General features: G+C 43.0%; 1 protein-coding gene across 2 annotated transcripts in view; it reads left to right on the forward strand.

Moving 5' to 3' along the window:
• The window catches only part of LOC147210382 (TOX high mobility group box family member 2-like), a 104,684-nt gene that overhangs the window by 24,940 nt on the left and 61,026 nt on the right, over window positions 1-18,718 (forward strand). The window contains exon 2 of one of the 2 annotated variants that reach the window (XM_086109798.1): window positions 13,585-13,677. The exons of the other annotated variant lie outside the window; for it this stretch is intronic. Coding sequence (XP_085965924.1) covers window positions 13,585-13,677 — 93 coding nt within the window. The remainder of the gene's footprint in view (window positions 1-13,584; window positions 13,678-18,718) is intronic. 2 annotated transcript variants of the gene reach the window in all.

The raw sequence follows: 18,718 nt of genomic DNA on the forward strand, positions 1-18,718 counted from the left end.
ACACACAAGAAGGCCGGAGCTGGAATCAAACCCCGTACCTCTGCACTGTGAGGTCGAAGTGCTAACCACTGGTCCACCTGGCAGCCATATTTTTTTTCCGTGTGACATAATAAAACGCGGGTATCGATTTTGATACTTCTTTGGTACATCTGATACATCTGATATTTCTACATGATGCGGTGTGAAAATTGTCATCAGTAATGCGCTTTACGCCCTCGGGACCGCAGCTCGAAATGAGCTCTCAAGCTGTCGTCTGTTTAAAGAATCTCTACCCTGGAGTTTCGTCTTTCCACGCGTAGCGTCTGACAAATAAATAAACGGAACTGAACCGACGCCATCATACGCCGATAGACGTAGGCCGCAAATATTCAGTATGAGACTAATGAGGAGACAGGAAGTAGCGGTGACTTATGTTTTTGCGATGCGTCATTATTTGCTCTCAAACATCTCTGCTAAAACAGCACTTTAAAGATGAAAAATAGAATGAATTGATTCTGGTCGACTGACATGCCGCTGCGCCTACTTTCATACTTTACGCTGAGCTCCGAGAAAGGATTCCGCCTACACGCATGCACAAACGCACAAAGTCCCATTGCTTGCATTCTGTTCGACAGTGCACTGGATTGTTTGAGTGAGAACCATCAGTTCCTGTCCTCTGCGTTTTCATCGTCAATCGGGACTCTGTGCAACACTGACCTTGTTAGAAGTGCAGTTTGGTACAATTGCTGTCTTTCGGGGTTTTTTTTGTTGTTGTTTTTTTGCGTCATCCTCCCGCCTTTGGTGGGCAAACTGCCGATGTTTGATAACTCATCGATTAAAATGGGTGTTTTGTTGTTTCTGTGTTATCTGTGCTCGGATGCCATTTTAACTTGGAAAGGAAACGCTGCTGAAAGCACTTGAAAAAGTTGATCTGTTTGAACAGATGTTTTTTTTCACACGTGCATCGGCAGCATTTGCCGCCGCCTCCGCCACCTTTTATCAGCTTTACCACATGTAACATCGAGAAGGCTTTTGACTCGCCCCCACTCACCCATTTTTAATATGCTTATATGTATATTTTATATTTATATCTATATACTTTGTGTCTTCTACTTTCTCCCTTTCATAATTTTGCTGCTGTAAATTGGGGATTTCTCCATTGTGACACAAATACAGATTTTTAAAATCTTATTTTACAAAGGAATTTTAGCCGTGTTGCTGAAAGGCTTTTTTTTTTTTTTTAACATCATCCAAACCCCCCCAAACACACGCATTTTGTGTCGCCAAGGACAGGATCAATTCTAACTCGGTATCCAAACATCAGCTGGATGTGTTGAAATGGAAAGTCTGTTATCGATCTATGTACATTAGCGCTCCACGGTAACATAAGCAAGGAGCGGCGGATCCACCCCCTCCCCCCCTCTCCAAAAAAAGGCACTCTCTGTGTCGCACTGGCGGCAAGCTGTTGCAAAAAGATGACGCCGAACTTCAAGCAGTCTTGCGGCATGTCATTGTTTATCGTTTCAAATCTCAACGTATATTTGTCTTTTGGGGGAAGAATTTTATCCACTTCTGAACATCTGGAATGGATTTTGGCCGGTTAAGACTACAAAAGCCCAATTCGCCGTTTGCCCTCCAGTGAGACCATATATGAAGGACCCATATTTCAGACATGTGAACACTTGTAATTCTATTAACTATCAAGCATCTATTTGATACATGCTTCCATAGGAGATCGTGGTGAGGTCACATCTGTTGACCGAAAGGAGCTCGCCTTGGAGGATTTTGCTCGGCAAATGCTCCGTCCGATTGGCTGCAAGTGATGTATTGACGCAGCGTCTCAAGTGATGTATTGACACACCGTCTCTCCTCTCCAGGATCGGCCAATATTCACGATATTAGATTGGCTTTACCATCGCAAAAAAGTAGTTGCAGTTCAAATCCAAAGGTTTGCAAATAAAGTAGCAGCTGACTTAACATTGTGGTTATGACAAGAGTCACTCCATCCATCCTCATACAAGATGTGTCATTAATCTTGTGCAGAACTACGAGGACATAGAAATTCATCTACTGCGACAGAGTTTTAGACATATTGACATGAACAACAACTTTATACAACCAGACATCTGCTTCAGTAAGTCACTATATAAGTGTACAGCTGGTATTTGAAACTGCTTGAGAAAAGCAATCGAAACACATCTTTTCGCCGGGGGGAAGTTTAAGAGCTACAAAAATATGAAATTAAATGCAAGCAAAGTCACTCTGATGGAGCTCAGGCAGTGCAGCTGTAGATTAGAGGTGAAGTTATTCATTTAGCGTATTTTCCACACTAAAAGGCACACTGGATTATGAGGCGCACCTTCAATGAATGGCCTATTTTGTAATTTCATTTCATATATTGGACGCACCGCATTATAAGACGCAATCTACAATGCATCCACTAGATGGAGCTACGCCCAAGCAAATGCCAACGGAACGATCAGATGTTAGTAAAACATATTTAATAAAGCAGCGACACAGTTCACCAGCAGCAAGTTATAACATTGACTCGTTGACGTTGAACTCCCTTGCCGCTGCTCTATTTCCGTGTTCAACTGCGAAACCGTTCGCCTTAAGTTTGAACTCTGCGTTGTCAGCATGTCTCGAGCAAGGAGCCATTTTGGGTTTGACATATTACCGTAATGAGCATACACAAGGCGCATCGGATTTTAAGGCTCACTGTGAGCTTTTAAGAAAATGGAAGGCTTTTAGGTGCGGAAAATATGGTACATTTTCTTAGAATGCCCCCACTCCTAACTGGATTTTGTTACGGGGGTTTCGAAAGCATACGAGTACGTACATCCCGCTCGGATATTTGCAAGCGCAACTCATAGTTTCCCTCCGGGGGCAAAACAACATTGCGCTCTAACCAAACGTGCACATTTTGATGCAGTGGGGGCGGGTGGGAATCTGTGTTAAGACGGGTCACAAGGTACCCTGTAAAATCCATTCCTGGAGGAGGTGAAATGCAGTTCAGGTTGGAGGAGAGATACATTGGGATGAACAGAACGTGTTTCAAACGTGTGTCTTGATTATGATCGTAGCTGAACTGCAGCCTATTTCAGCCGATCCAGACTGGTCGCCGGCCAATCCCTTGGGGTTTAGCATATGATGATATGGATTAGCATACTGTAGGTTAAGCAGCTAAAAGTTTTTTTTTTTTTGCTCTGTCTTGAAAAACAGAACATTATGACTCGGTTTAGACAAGCTGCGACCACATCTGAGAATGTCAGTTAGACCTTTTTGGTAACTGCACTGTTTAACCGTACCTCAACAATGACGGCAGGAAATGAGGTGAAGACAAGGAAAACCATCATGTGCCACACGGCAGGGGCAAAATCAGGTCACTCGGAACGCGTGGGGGAGGAGCCGTGACCACAAAAGAACATTTTTGCTGTAGGGACTTTTTTTTTCTCCATTTTTTTTTCTTTCTTAACTGTGTTATGAACGTGACCGAACTAGTCGGTGGTCAAAATAATTAACCTGACTGAGCGCCACCACATGTAGCAGGACAGTACATTTGACATTTTAGTTGATGGCTATTTTCGTGGAAACCGGACAAAGAACCAGTTAGACACTCCGAGGGTAAAATACAGAGGTTGGATCATTATGTGGCATTTTTCTGGTCACATTTTGTGTTTTCAGCACTCTGTTGCGCTTCCCGAACATTTTCTATCCTATCTGACAGAGATTATTGTAGAGCTCTTAGAAAGTACGTACGTATGAATAAAGCTAACATTACATGACTAAGTGAGTACTTTAAATTACATTAAACAAAAACAAAAGGAGTAAGAATGTTTTCACCAATAAGACAATGTGTTTTGACAATTATACATAATTTAATAGATTGTTATGATAAGATTCTAAGAAAACTCACAATGGAGAAATTCCCAAATTACAGCAGCAAAGTTAGGAAAGGAAGAAAGTAGATTCCACAAGTGTTAGCGTATTCTTGTGAACTATGCACATTTTGAATGCATTTTAGAAATTATGTGGAATAGATGAGTGATCAGTGACTGACCACGTAGATGGGCGTCGTAATCTTAATGGAGGTTACGTGATGCAGCTGCAAATATGCCTGAATGATATTGTTTCTGGCTCAGCAGATTATAGTTCAGAAAGAGATGCCACATTGCATGATATCCTCCTGACTACCAGGGGGAAAAAAATGTTGTCTAATCACATTAATTTGAAATTCCCCAATCTATGTGAAGTAATTGGACTACTCCAAAAGAAATTTTTGAAATTCCACTACAGAGGACATTTTTTAAACACTTGAATACTAGGCTCAAATACACTTAAAACAAGTCAAACAACACTTTAACGTGTTCATAAGAGTCTTATAAATAAAATGCCAACAGCATTTCAAGACAAAATGTATTTGATAAAAAGTATTACTTTTCCTCTTCCCATAAAAAATGCTTGCGCTGAGGGAAGCCGAAGTCAAAGTAACAAAGCCCCACCCCCTACAAATTTGGTATCATTGGAAAGCATTGAACGTCCTCTTTAGAGCACAAAAGGAGTTAATGCGATTGAATGCACTGGGTGGGAGATATTTAGGTTCACAAATGTCCTCTACAGAGGACAAATTTGAACTACTGGTCGCCAGGAGGATTATCAGAAAAAAAAGTTACATGATTCTAGTTGGTAAAATTGTGAACTAAGCAACGTTGCGTATCAGGAGGCATATTTGGAATAGTCAGCATTGGAGAAAAGCTGTCTGTACTGTGTATATGTGTCAAACTCATTTCACATAGTGGGCCACATACGGCCTCGGTCGATGTCAAGTGGGCCGGACCATTAAAATTATACCATTCTCTGCTATAAATAACCAAAATAATGTCTTTCCTTTGTTTTGGTCAAAAGAAGCACAAGCACATTAGGAAAATGTTGACATTTAATGAACATATCTTGTCCAAACCATTTCTTGAAGCACCTTAGATTTCCTTAGACAAATGTGCAATTTACTTTTATCATTCACACATCTGCATTGCAACCGATCCCACTGATTGTATAAAGGCACAAAACTTTAACAAGTAATTGGTACTGAAAAACACAGTCATACAATTTAAGATTAAACGAGATTGATGAAGAAAGGATTTTTTAAAGCCATTTACACATGAGCATATAAAATCGAAATGCAATCCCTGCCTACACCTTAGAAACTAAGGAGAGTGCTATTAAATGTGTATTACAGTGTATTAGTATTTACATGTCCTTGATAACGTCTGCTGTGCTGGGCCTGTTCAGTGACAGACTGAGGCTGCTATTGTCTTCTTCTCTGATCAAAACAATGTTGTCTTTTCCTCTGATCAGAACAGTGTGTGCCCTAGTGAATATTCCATGAATTGCACCTATTCATCCCGTGTCTTTTATGCATTTTTTCACTTTTAAATGATCCGGAACTGGCCCCCAAGGAGGTTCGATCAGGCCCGCTGGCCGTATGTTTGACATCCCTGGTGTATACGGTTTCAAAACGATGCCCATCATGACTTTTTAGACAATTGTATGCTTCCCCTCTTTCTAGCACACAAAATGGTGTTTAGACAGGCATCAAATCATCTTGATCCAGATACGTTTTTTTTTTTAAATAGACTATACATCTACTCAAAAATGTGTCTAAATCCAGATGATTCTATTGTGTGTACAGCCGCTTGACAAAATACCATCGAGTAAATACAACAAACCATTTTTTTTCCAATTTAAAAGTGCGAAAACACTTGAGTGCATAACCGGTGTGTCTGAACGATGTCCTTCTGTTGGTCGTCGGTTCCGTTTATCTCGAAGATCACGTCTGAGCGGTCAAGCCGGAAAACCCACCGGGCCCTAGAGGAATCGATTACCGCATGCCCTCGGGCCCGCCCCTCGTCTACATATCTGCCCATTCATCGTGGACGCTCATTAAAGGCTAATTACCCTTAATTAGTGTATCATGTCGCTTTAATAAAGCCCTCTAAGGCTGGTGGAGTCGGAGGGGCTATCCTTAATTCAGATTGATGCTCTGAGATTAGTGGCGGGGAGAGATTGCATACAGATTATCAAAATATTAGCACCTTCTGCTAGCGCTGCAGGCTGCTGTTTTGTTCGTATTTCAGCCTTTTTTTTTCTTTCTTTCTATTCTCGCGACCAAGACACCTGGCTCCAGAGGGCAAGTGCATGTTTCTGTATCGGAGCAGGCTAATAGGCGCAATGGTGACGAAGCTGGGTGTGTGCGTCTAAGTGTGTGTGTGTCGGTGTGTGTGTGTTCGCTCCCTGGTGGCATGGTGAGTGTTTAATCTGGCCCGGTGGTGTGCCGTTGGCCCGGCTAATCACAGTGTGTCTGCAGGAGTGCGCCGAGCCAGGGGAGCACGCCGTCGCTAACAGCGCCTGACAGACTCATTAAAGAGGCCTGGCACTGAGCTTGCAATGCACACGCGCACACACACACACAGACACACGCACACGCACACGCACACACACACACATTGGAAAGGTTCTGATATTTGGACAAATTGACACGCCTGCGTGCGCGCGCGGACACTCACACACACACACGCACACACACACAAACCTTTACTGTACAATGCAGGCGGCCTCTTGCTCAGTCAAGAACGCGCGTGCGCACACACACACACACACACACACACTCACACACACACACACACACACACGCACACACTTAGTGTTCCGTGTGTGAGAACAAGGCAGGCGGTGACCCCGCACAGTCGCAGCCCAAACACAGACAAGAGCCGGGAGCATCTGGGAAAAACTGGGTGGAGGATGGAGGCGGCGTGGAGGGTGGGAAAAAATGATCAGTGCATGGGAGAGAGGACTTCCACACATCACGTTCCTTTTCGAAGATCTATCGAGGGAAGCACGATGCTCCTTTAGAGTTCAGTTATCACCCGTCCAAACTGTAAAAAATGTCAACTGCAGGCGCTTAACGAAAAAATATGACCTTTTTTTTTTTTTATATTATTAGCCGACATGACAGTTTGTAAAGTTTGCAACATTGCTCAAGACTTTCCTGCAGCAAGGTTAATTGCCACTCAGCGGCTCGACAGAGTCAAGTGGACAGAATATGTTGGGCTGAATAGCAGGTGAGCGGGTAGTCCAGTGCGGGCTTGCCAGATGTTCTGTCTCACTGCTGGGCCACAAATAAATGTGATCGCAACAATACAGAACAGGGACTGAGGATGGAAACAAACATAGCAGAAATTGTTTACTTCATGCAACTGTCATTTTTAGCTGATATTTTTTTTGGTCATAATATTTGGATCTGAAATATGTGGTCTATAATTACACCATGACTTAACAACAGATGGCGGAGGAGCTGAAATCTATGTATGGCAATTTGGCATTTGCCCCATACGCAAATCTGCTCATGAATTGACTAAATAAAATCAACTATTATTATTATTATTAAATCTGCTGAGTTGATGAGGTGCCACACCCATAAATGAAAATCCAAGTGATCTTTCTTCTGTCTTTATTCGGGCCCACTTGCCCTTCCTAGTTTGTTTTCACTTTTTTTTTTTCCGACACAAAGATCAACAAGTTTCTCTGCCACCAGCACCATGGCAACATCCTTGATATTTGTGCCACTGAAGACGAGGGCAGGTGAGTGGTATCTCATTTGCATGAGACAGGCCCACCCCCTCCATTCGGGCTCATTTCAGAAAGGCCACATTGAGGGTGAAACTATATTTGATCATTGGATGATTTGGACGAAAGACATGCTATTTAGACACTTGGGAATTGTTTTGAATTGTGGAAAAAAAATGCAGAATCAGTGATAATGTTACAGTTTGAGCCCTGCGAGTCCCAGGGACTTGCTGATCAGAAAAGTATGAGTCCCATTATGCATTTAGAGAGTCCCAAATTTCAAATTCTGAAATGGTCTACTTATTCAATTGCATATGATAATAACACAAACAACAACAATATACATTGATACGGTTTATTTCTTATAAACAAATGCTGGCTGCAAAAATTTTAATAATTCAGGCATACAAGATTTTCTGAGAAATAGGTTCTTATTTCATCCCATGGTTCAGTCTTTGAGTTCATAAATTCTCCTCTCTTTACTCTGCTTCCAATGATGCAAGGCATTCTCAAAATCAACTCATTATCGCAAAAAAAAAAAAAACGATCCAACTTTAGCTGCTTCCTCTGTGATATATCCGCAATAAACTTCCGCAACACTTGTTCGCAACACTTGTTTTAACGTTTAACAACTTGGCAATCGTCTGCTTCCAGCGAGGTGAAGGCGGATCTCGCCAATCTCGTCTCACAAGAACGGAAATCTCGTCACGCGAGATTACTTAACGCGAGATCAAAAGAACAATGGCGGCGATTGCCAAACTGCGATTGTTGCTGGAAAAAAAAATTACCGTAGTTCTTGTTGGGGTTTTTTGACTGAAAAATTTCCTTGCGTCCCAAAAACGCACATTATTTGGAACTGTGCGTCTGGCGTGAAAATTATGCCTGTAGGACGCGGGACACAGAGGTAATGAGATGGCTGCAGAATACGTCTCGTCCAAGTGTCACACAAGTCAAAATGTAACACACACACAATAACAGTCTACCTTTTCACCTGAAGTGACGCATGAGCATATGGCAGCCAACTAACTTGCGGTTAGTGTGAGGAACTGAAATAACTGTGTTCATGTTCACTCGGTGCTCCTTGCTAGCGGACAGCTGGACTCAATACGCACACCTGTCAGAGAAGCTTCTCATCAAAGCCCTTTGTTCACAAATCCCAACTGAGAGTCCCATCAGGCTAACGGCAATGGAAAAAACCCCCCCCCAAAAAAAACAGGAAGCAAATAAGCTACAAATCATAAAATGAGCTGTAAACATGGCTCAACAGTTCTGACACTTCCTCTCCGTCATCCACGACGATTGATGATCTCCAAATATCACGACACTTGAGCACTTGCTAGCGCTGGACAAAAGTCTTCTCTGCTAACTTCATTCTAATTGCCAGGGGATCGTCACACTTTCATAAAAAGTGTGGCAAAAAGACACACGGAAACACACAGCGAGCTAATCCCGTGACGCTGGATGAAATCATTTGGTGCGCTGACTACTTGTGTACATTTTTTCTGTCGTCATACGTGATGGAAGTTGGGGCCTAATTCTGCTTGAGTTTGCTCCAAATCGTCTTCATAAAGAACACAATCAATCACTTGGCTTGCTGTGCCGGTCCTCATTTTTAATTGAATGACATAACTACGGCAAGAGAATACAAACCCGTATTTTGATTTTGTCTCACATCTTTCACTCGTTTTTTTTTTCTCGATCATGCAGAGTGAAGGATCCGCATGCCTTTTTATGCCAGAATGTTTTTTTTTTCTGTGCACCAGGGCAGCTTGATATGCTCCTTCTGTGGTTACTTATATTGCGATGGATATTTATTGGAAATGCAATCAGACTGAACAAGATTTGACAGGAGACAGACAGAGGAGAAAAAAAAAACACCCCGCATCAGAGAACAATAGCAGTATAAAACATGATGTGGATACTGTAACGTTCCAGAGGAGTTGGGTTCTCTCTGTATTGTGTGGACTGGGACTGTGGCGCTTAACCCTGCGATGAAGGGAGTAAACAAGTCGGAAATAGGACATGACCGGACAAAAGTGGCAGTGCGACTGGTGTGTTGTACCTTTTTCTCTCACCCCTCCGAGGACAATACCTGCTTTGCTCTTTGCTCTCAAGCATTCGACGTGCCCCCCCCTCCCCCCACAACTCCCCTCCCTTGCCTCCTCTCTCACTCCTTTCCAGTATGGTGCTGTGACATTGAGGGAATGTGATGTGATATATTGTAGTGAATAATGTATTCAGCCAGGATTGTTCAGTGCGCATAGAGCAGATGGCAGCAGGTTGATCTCGACGTGTGTGTATGTGTGCGTCTGTGTGTGCGCGCGACTGTGTATTTAATGATGACAGTGTGTATGTGTGACATGCATATGAGTTTGTGTGTGTCTGTATGTGTGTGCTGACCCAGAATGGGGGAGGGGAAAGATGAGAAGAAGTGAGCTGGGGTTGAGCGGAGGGGGGCTCTGTGTGGTTGAGTGCATATGTGTGTGTGTGTGAGTGAGTGTGCCTCCTTTGTGAGATAAAAAATGCAAATGGTGGATTATTTTAATGCAGTTTTTTTTTCTACAAACCCAAGCCTTAATCCCTAAAGCAGTTAAAATGAAAATAGTATGTTTTTTTTCTTTCAAAATCTCACTCATTCACTTTCAGTTTTTGAAATTAATTAATTAATTTATTTATTTATTTATTTATTTTTATGTGCCTTGGTTGTAATTAACAAGTTGTCCAGGAACAAAAATCCTCAGCAATATAATTCCATGTTGGTATATTTACAGCTAAACACTGACAAACAGAAAATGATGACTAAACCTTGTCAGCAACGCTCTTCACTTCTCTCAGTGGATTTTGTGTTATGCACACACACAAAAAATAAAGACAACAGTAGGTAAGCCCAATAAAATAAAGTAAATGCAGTTCTTGAGACTCAATGCAGTCTAAAGGCAATCGGCACAGTAATTATAAACACAGGTGAAGTATTTTTCGGCGATTTTTAGCGTGGGTAAAACTGTTTACTTTCTATCAAGATGGGAGTATGCTGACTGAATTTTCGCATGGTTTTTGGCCTTGGCTGGCATCGGGATGCTTCTTTTTCAGGCCATGAACAAATGGTGGCCCCCTCTACTGCCTCATACACTGTTTACCTACCCACCACCCCCCTTATATGATTGAGACTGCATGAGTATTTAGTGATTTGACAAGTAATAAGCAAGGCTGACACCAGCACAGAATGAAGCATAATAAGTGCACTCAAGCACGCGCTGCTTATAGATGAAAGTAACAGATGGCGGCATTTATGAACAATTGCAGAGGGGATGTTTATATACTGAAGGTTATCTATCAATTCTTTGCAGTTGACCGTGATAATTTGAAATCCACATCTGATCGTGGTGGGATTCATAAAGTCACACATGTTTCTGAGTGATAGCATCACTGTCACGATACAGCGACAAACATATATGTGGACCGTAGCGTGATAGCCAATGAAAAAGAGAACACTTGTACAAACAGGGGTTTTTCGCCGGGTACTCCGGTTTCCTCCCACATTCCAAAAACATGCATGACAGGCTGATTGAACACTCCAAATTGTCCATTGGTGTGATTGTGAATGTGAATGGTTGTTCTTTTCTGTGTGCCCTGTGATTGGCTGGCAACCGGTTCAGGGTGTCCCCTGCCTATTGCCCGAAGACAGCTGGCATAGGCTCCAGCACCCCCTTGTGATGATGAACGGAAAATGGATAGATGGATAGATATTTATATTTATGATTCAACACTTGGTTTATCAAAAAAAAAGGAAAAACTTTTCATTGATCATTTGTATATGCTCCATGTTGACAGCAGATGGAAGAGGAAATTTTATTAAAATACGACATATTAAACCAAGGGTGTCAAACTCATTTTTGTCGCGGGCCACATTGGGGTCACAGTTTCCCTTGGAGGGCCATTATGACTGCCAAACCATATGAAGAAGTCAACAATAATGGGTTTATTCAACGATTGTTGAAATGACTGTAATGAGGACTACAAGAAAATGCTTCCAATATATGTTTTCTATTACATATGACAATTTGAAATGTAAGATTTTAGCAAGCATCAATGTTGTTGTGCTTGTTTCCTTGAAGTCTCCTGCTTGACTGTGAGCAGATGGCGGTTTGCGCAGCGGTGGTGGTGGCGGGGGAGAAAGCTTGTACACGCTTGTCTCCTTGGCGTTAGGGACAGTGAGCATAATTGAGTAAATGTATTTAAGTATTTCAGCAGGCTGATTCAGCCTCCCTGGGATGGTTGATATTGTACTTAGGATGAATATTGCCCGGGGCTGTTCATTAGTGATAAATAATTGAGAGGCCCGGATAGTGCTAAGGTGAAATGCTTGTTATTATTTTATTCCGTTTGTGTTCTTCTGGCTTTTCAGTTTAAGGATATGACAAATGCACGTCTTCCCGCAAATGACTCACTCCAACGTTTGTTTCACTCTAATAACTAACAATTCCTCTTTGGGGTTTTTCAATAGTGACTTCATCAATTCTCGATCTGCTTTTGATTGTGTTCTTTTTTAACAATTGTATTTGACTTGGGTGCTTTTTCCTTTTCGTGTTAAAACCTTTGGTGTAACTCCAATTTGTAGATCCTGTCTGCGCGCTCTTTTTTGTGTAGGAGTGGAATGCAACTGGCAAGAAACGTGCCATTATGGTGCTGTATTAATAACAAGGCTTTATGTTATGCACGGTGTGTTACACCGGTCGTCTTTGGCTATCTCACTGGCAAAAAAAATATTGTACACTCCATCTGCCCCGATGCCAGCACTTAGTGCTTACCCTTTTAAAATGGCCGCCGCTTTTCTGGTCATTTGCAATTTTTAATTCCAGTGATCTAAGACAGTTAGTTTTTCGATCGCATTCAGTGGTTGTAATTTTGGTTGGATAAAAGCAAGTTTTTGTGAACACTGGAGCTTGTTTTAGGTTAGTAATGTCTGCTTTCGGGCTGGTTTTAGCTATTTGAAGGCTAGTTTTTGTAAACAATGTTTTTAGGGTGGTTAGTCTGAGCAAGTTTTAGGCCTGTTTGTGGAATTGTAAACAACTGGAAGGCTTGGAGCTATTTGTAGAAGACTTTTTGTCTACTTGTAATCAACCATTTGGTGAGGTTTTAGCTGCCCAGTGCTTATTTTTGGGGTAGCCTATGGCTCTGAGGCTGCCGACCGTCCAGGGATTTGTCAACAGTACTATTTACAGCTCAAAGATTAAAAATACCTTCACGAACAGATGTTAATCATGACTTATATTTGTTCAACGGGTTTCATCAAAGAAGATCATGTGTATTTCACGAAAGGAATGTCCTAGAACCATGTACACAATAGCCCAACTTTGGACAGTGGACTTTGGCCATATCCTGTTTACCTTTAGCAGCCTTACAGTAACAATGGTCAGGTGCACTCCCGCTTCCCCGAGAATTGCAGTTGAATGTGATTGCACAAGACGATGACTGCAGTTGTTGCTGCAGGCGGCACGCCGACTTCACTCAATGCTCCGCGATACACCTTGAGTCTCCACGGTCTTGGCTCAGTGCCGCTGCCTTGTTGGGTTTTGGGTGTCTGCTTGTCAGTGTGAGGAGGAGCGCAGGGAAACGGGTGAGGGGCGGGGGGGGGGGGCGTGTGTTTTGAACGGATGGGATGTCAGCTCATTAACCTCCATTCTCCACCCAGCCCCCAGCCCCCAAGGTGGAACCACTGTGTCGTCTCACGCCATTACTCCTCCCCTGCACGTGTGCGTTGGGCACGAGGGGTGTAAAGGATGTGGAGGATTCGGGAGGTTTGCGTGTGTGGGCGCGTTAGTGTTGTTTGGCATGAGATGTTCCTTTAAAAATGCCCTGCCTGTACCTTGCAAACTAAAGGCCCACCGTGTCATTTCCTTACCCACTTTTGTCTTCTCGCTTTCTTTCCTCTCCCTGCTGTGTTCTTTCTGTCTCACTCTGTCTCTCTATCTCAAACCACAGGCCCGATACAGTGTGGGTGAGCGAGGGGTCAGGCTCCACTCTGCCCCCCCTCCAGGCATCAGTCCAGCTAGGAAAAGACTACCCACTGCTGTGGTGAGATACATTAGCCTAGCCCCACTCAATGAAAAGCTCTCCTGTATGTGCTGCCCAGTTGTTTGGAGACCTTTGACCCCGCGACGCTAACTTAAAGACCCTAAAGTGATGATGTCAAGTTGTACTGAAAATAGCTGACAAAGACCTTTCTAACATCCATCCATCCATCCATCCATTTTCTGATCCGCTTTATCCTCACAAGGGTCGCGGGCGCGTTGGAGCCTGTCCCAGCTGTCATCCGGCAGCAGGCGGGGGACACCCCGAACTGTTTGACAGCCAATCGCAGGGCACACATAGACAAATGACCATTCGCACTTACAAATAAACGCTAAGGACAATTTAGGGTGTTCCATTCACCTGCCACGTATGTTTTTTGGATTGCGTGAGGAAACCGGAGTACCCGGAATCAAACCCTGCACCTCTGCACTGCGGGGCGGATGTGCAAACCAGTCGTGCACCGTGCCGCCCCCTTTCTAACGTAAAACACAAACTATTGTGACACAAACTTGTGGAACACAATCCTTCTACAATGGAGTGTCATTGGGTAATCCAAAAGCAGGAATCAGTTTAGATTTTTTTTTTCCTTTATAAACTTGGTAGGCATGTGCTTTCACATGGAAACAATGCCAGATCGCTCTTTAAAATTACAATAATAAGGGAACATAGTCGTGCAATTAAAAATTAGGTTGAATGGATCGATCGATGTTGATTATTTTTTTTGAAGTACCGTATCGGCCCGAATATAAGACGGCCCTGATTATAAGACGACCCCCTCTTTTTCATTTGAAAAAAGACTTTTTGAACACCAAATTAATCTTTATACAGAAAATAATTACAGTACATCTGAAACAAATGATTCTAACAATATATTTGAGAGAAAAAGCATGTTATTTTGCCTCATTCAAATCTTAATATCTGAACATTTAAATATGTCAAGTGCAATCACATTCGTAAATGAATGGCTTCTGATTTTTGAAATGTAAATTACATCATAACTTCTCCTCAGCTGCCGGTTAACCTGGCCACTCTTCGACCCACTTTTCTCCAGATTGTCGCTACGTTTCTCCATTTTCTGTTAACTTTCTTCTATTATTTTCTTCCCTTTTCTTTCTTACCACTATTTTTTATTTTTCTTCATCGTGCTACTGCTATTTTTATTTTTATTCTTCGTGACAGGGGTTCACTTTGGCCTGGGGAGTCAAGTTCAGCATTCGCTTCAATGATCTGGCGTCATCTAGCGTTGTGAATGGGTATAATCTCTAGACCCCGAATATAAGACGACCCCCACTTTTTCAGTTTTATTTCAATGCAAAAAAACAACGTCTTATATTTGGGCCAATACTGTTGTTAGACGGAAATGAACTGCAATACTGCCCCACAACCAGCTGAGGCGCTGTTGATTCAGTAACAACTAGTTTGCTGTCGAAAGAAGTTGACCTTGTTTTCTGCTTTGTGGTGTGAGCTTGAATACGTCTCTGATTATCTCTGTAATAAATCATAGACCCAGAAATTTATTTTACTCTGACATAGGATGAGTAATATACCGTATTTTCACGACCATTCGACGCACCGTATGGTTGGGCGCAGTCTCATTAATGGGTGCTATTTCTGTATTTTACACATAGACAAAACGCACTGTATTATTGGGCGCAATTTTAAAGTGGTAAAACATACGCCAGCTTAAACATACGGCATGCATGCGCGCATGCTAAAAACACGTTAGCATGCCAAGACATACAGATACAAGCTAAAAACACTTTTTTAAAAAGGCAACGAAGCAAAACGGAGTTCCGTTGTATTTTATTTAGCCATCGTACAATGTACTCACGTTTTTCGATCAATCATCACCCAGAAATCCATCAAAGTCCTCATCCTCTGTATCAGAATTGAACATTTGTGCAAGTACCGGTAATCCATCAAAAACGCCGTGTTCCCTCTCGTTGTCAGTTACTCTCATTGCCATGTGGCTCCACAGAAATGATGCCGGCTTTGCCAAAAACTCGAACAACAGTGCAAGCAGACACGTTCGTCCAAGCAGCCACAATCCATTCGCAAATTGTGGCGTAACTCGCCCGGCGCTGCCTCTCACTCTTTGTAAAGTTGTGTTTGCCATCGATCATTCATCGTTCCCATGCCGCTCGCAACTTTACTTTGAACGCCCGGTTGATGCCGATGTCCAGCGGTTGGAGTTCTTTAGTCAAGCCTCCGGGAATAACGGCAAGCTCAGAGTTCATTTGCTTGACTTGGTTTTTCACCGCTGCTGTGAGATGGGCACGCATGCCAAAAGCATAACCGATGACTTGAAGTTTGAACTGAGCTTCGTAGGCGTGTCTCTTTGTAGAATTTATTTTCGGGGGTTCTTAGAAACCAAAACCAATGCACATAGCCACACTCTATACAGGTGTTGGTACCTGCTTGTAGCGTCCCTTTAGCGTCCACTTACACGCCCACCCTTCACTCATTGGCGGACTGCTTCCCCGCATGCCTGCCACTCACGTCTGCCTTTTCTCTCTCTTTCTCTCCATATATGTATATATACACGCCCACCCTTCACTGATTGGCCGACTTCTTTGCCACATGCCTGTCCACAGTCACTTCCGCCTTTTCTCTATATAAACAGCGTGTCGGCTGTCAGTCAGGTTTTGGAACTCAGCGCATAGACAAGACGCTCCGCATCATAAGGCGTCCTGTCCATTTTGGACAAAATTTTAGACTTTTAATGGCGCCTTATAGTCGTGAAAATACGGTAATCAAAATAGATTAACTAACCATCCATCCATCCATTTTCCGAACCGCTTGATCCTCACTAGGGTCGCGGGGGGTGCTGGAGCCTATCCCAGCTGTCTTCGGGCAGTAGGCGGGGGACACCCTGAATCGGTTGCCAGCCAATCGCAGGGCACACAGAGACGAACAACCATCCACGCTCACATTCACACCCAGGGACAATTTAGAGCGTTCAATCAGCCTGCCATGCATGTTTTTGGAATGTGGGAGGAAACCGGAGTACCCGGAGAAAACCCACGCAGGCCCGGGGAGAACATGCAAACTCCACACAGGGAGGCCGGAGCTGGAATTGAACCCGGTACCTCTGCACTGTGAAGTCGACGTGCTAACCACTGGACTACCGGGCCGCCCATTAACTAACCATTATTTAGTAATTGATTCATAAGTTGATAATTTTGTTGACAAATCAATTGAATTCATAATCCATATTGCAATATGGACAAATTGTGTTTGATGATATCGTTGATCGAGAGAGCCAAGTTTCTTGTTTTGTCAAGTGCAAAACAGGCAAGGGAGAGACGCTTATGGAAGCAGATGAGTGTTCCCCTTGCGCTTGTAATCATTTGTCGTTGTCACGACTACAACTGTCAAACTCTTTCTGGCTTCTTTCCTATTCTTTGCAGAGGCAGCGAGCAGTAGATTGCAATGAGATAACCAATTATATGATGGAGGAAACCAGAGTCCCCCTACCACAGCTGCAGTTAGTTATCCGATGCTGTGGTTCACTGAGTCAAAGGGTTTGGGGTAATGTGACATTCACTCTGCCCTTTATCTCCTCCTCATCACTGTTTACCTCAGTTAGTGCCTTGCGAGCTGCATCCTCTCCTGAGAAACCTCAACAGCATACTGTATTGTTTAAGAGTATGAGCGCACATTCTCACACACTTAGAGACACACAAGCACACACACGCACACATTCTCACCTCAGAATGTTTAACTGCCAGGCAGACTGGTGGGATAACTACTGATTCCTAGTGGCACCCATGAAGTTAAATATAGCACAATCCTGCACCTGCTGGCCCCAGCTCATTCCATGTGATGCTGGTGGTGCACTTGAAGCTGTTCAGGTGTTTCGGCTGGTTAGCATGTGGTCATTGATTATCCACCTGTGTGGATAGCACTTTGTGCAGTCTTGTTTTTTTTTTTTCTTTTTCTTTTGTATCGTTGAAGCACACATTATATCTCATGGCCAGATGGACAGAGGTAGCAATGTGGTTGCACCAGAGAGTTCAATAGGCAGCGGGAAATTTGCCCAAAGCTTCAATTCACACTTAAAAGGAGGGGGGGGGGGGGGGGGATGCCAAAAGCCTAAATTGTTTCAGTGACACGTGCACTAAAAACACAGCTGACTGACGCGATAAGATCATATCTGCTTCGTTTGTGAATGAATAATCTGACCGACACCAATCCTATATACAAATCTAATCTTTTAAATTTCAACATTTGACTGAAAAAAAATCATCTCATTTCATTCATTTCATTTTTGGCCCATGTTGAGATGTCAAGTGCTGTTAAAAACACAAAATTTGTCTTCCATCCAATGGGCAAATGTGCAAAACGACGACAAAAGACGAAGTAACTTGAGCTAAAATATGTCTGATGTCAGTGGCTGACGTTTTTGTACAAGCGCTGCACGCGTGATCTTTGGTCGCCATGACAACCATAGAGATCCTATTTTATCCCAGCATGTGTACATTGCATTGATTTGAAACTGAGGGTGAGATAAATATTGTTGCATCATTCTCAGCTGGTATTTTGGTAAGCAATCAAAGTCTCACTGGGTAATTCTTGTAATTATTCATGTGACACAATAATTACTCGATTCTTTCCTTTTTCATTAAGTCATTTATGGATTTATTTATTTATATTTTGGAGGTAGTAAAGGGGGCTTGGGGGGGGGGGTATAAAATGAAAGCGCCTGTCTTTTTTGAAGCTCTGAATTGCACTGCAATGGTTTGAGGTCCTGTCAGTGATGTGATTTCGGTTCTGATGAGAGCTCATTTGCTCACTGAAGCAGAGTTCACAGTGGAAAGAAAAGCGTTCTCCTCAGTTTCTAACACAAGCAGATCTGCAGTTGGAAGTTTGATCATTTTGTGGCTGCCTCTCTGCAACAGAAAGCGGATGAATGAGCGCTGCAACCATCTTTATTTTTAAATCGCTGGTGTCGGTAGTGGTTGAAACCCGTGTGCTGTTTTTTGTGGGTGTTAAATGTTTTTCCCCAGCTCCTGATGTTGGGGGGAGGGGGGTGTCTGCTGTT

Source organism: Hippocampus guttulatus, chromosome 1, assembly GCF_054856545.1.
Source record: "Hippocampus guttulatus isolate MCC_2025c chromosome 1, RoL_Hgut_1.0, whole genome shotgun sequence".
Lineage (NCBI taxonomy): Eukaryota > Metazoa > Chordata > Actinopteri > Syngnathiformes > Syngnathidae > Hippocampus > Hippocampus guttulatus.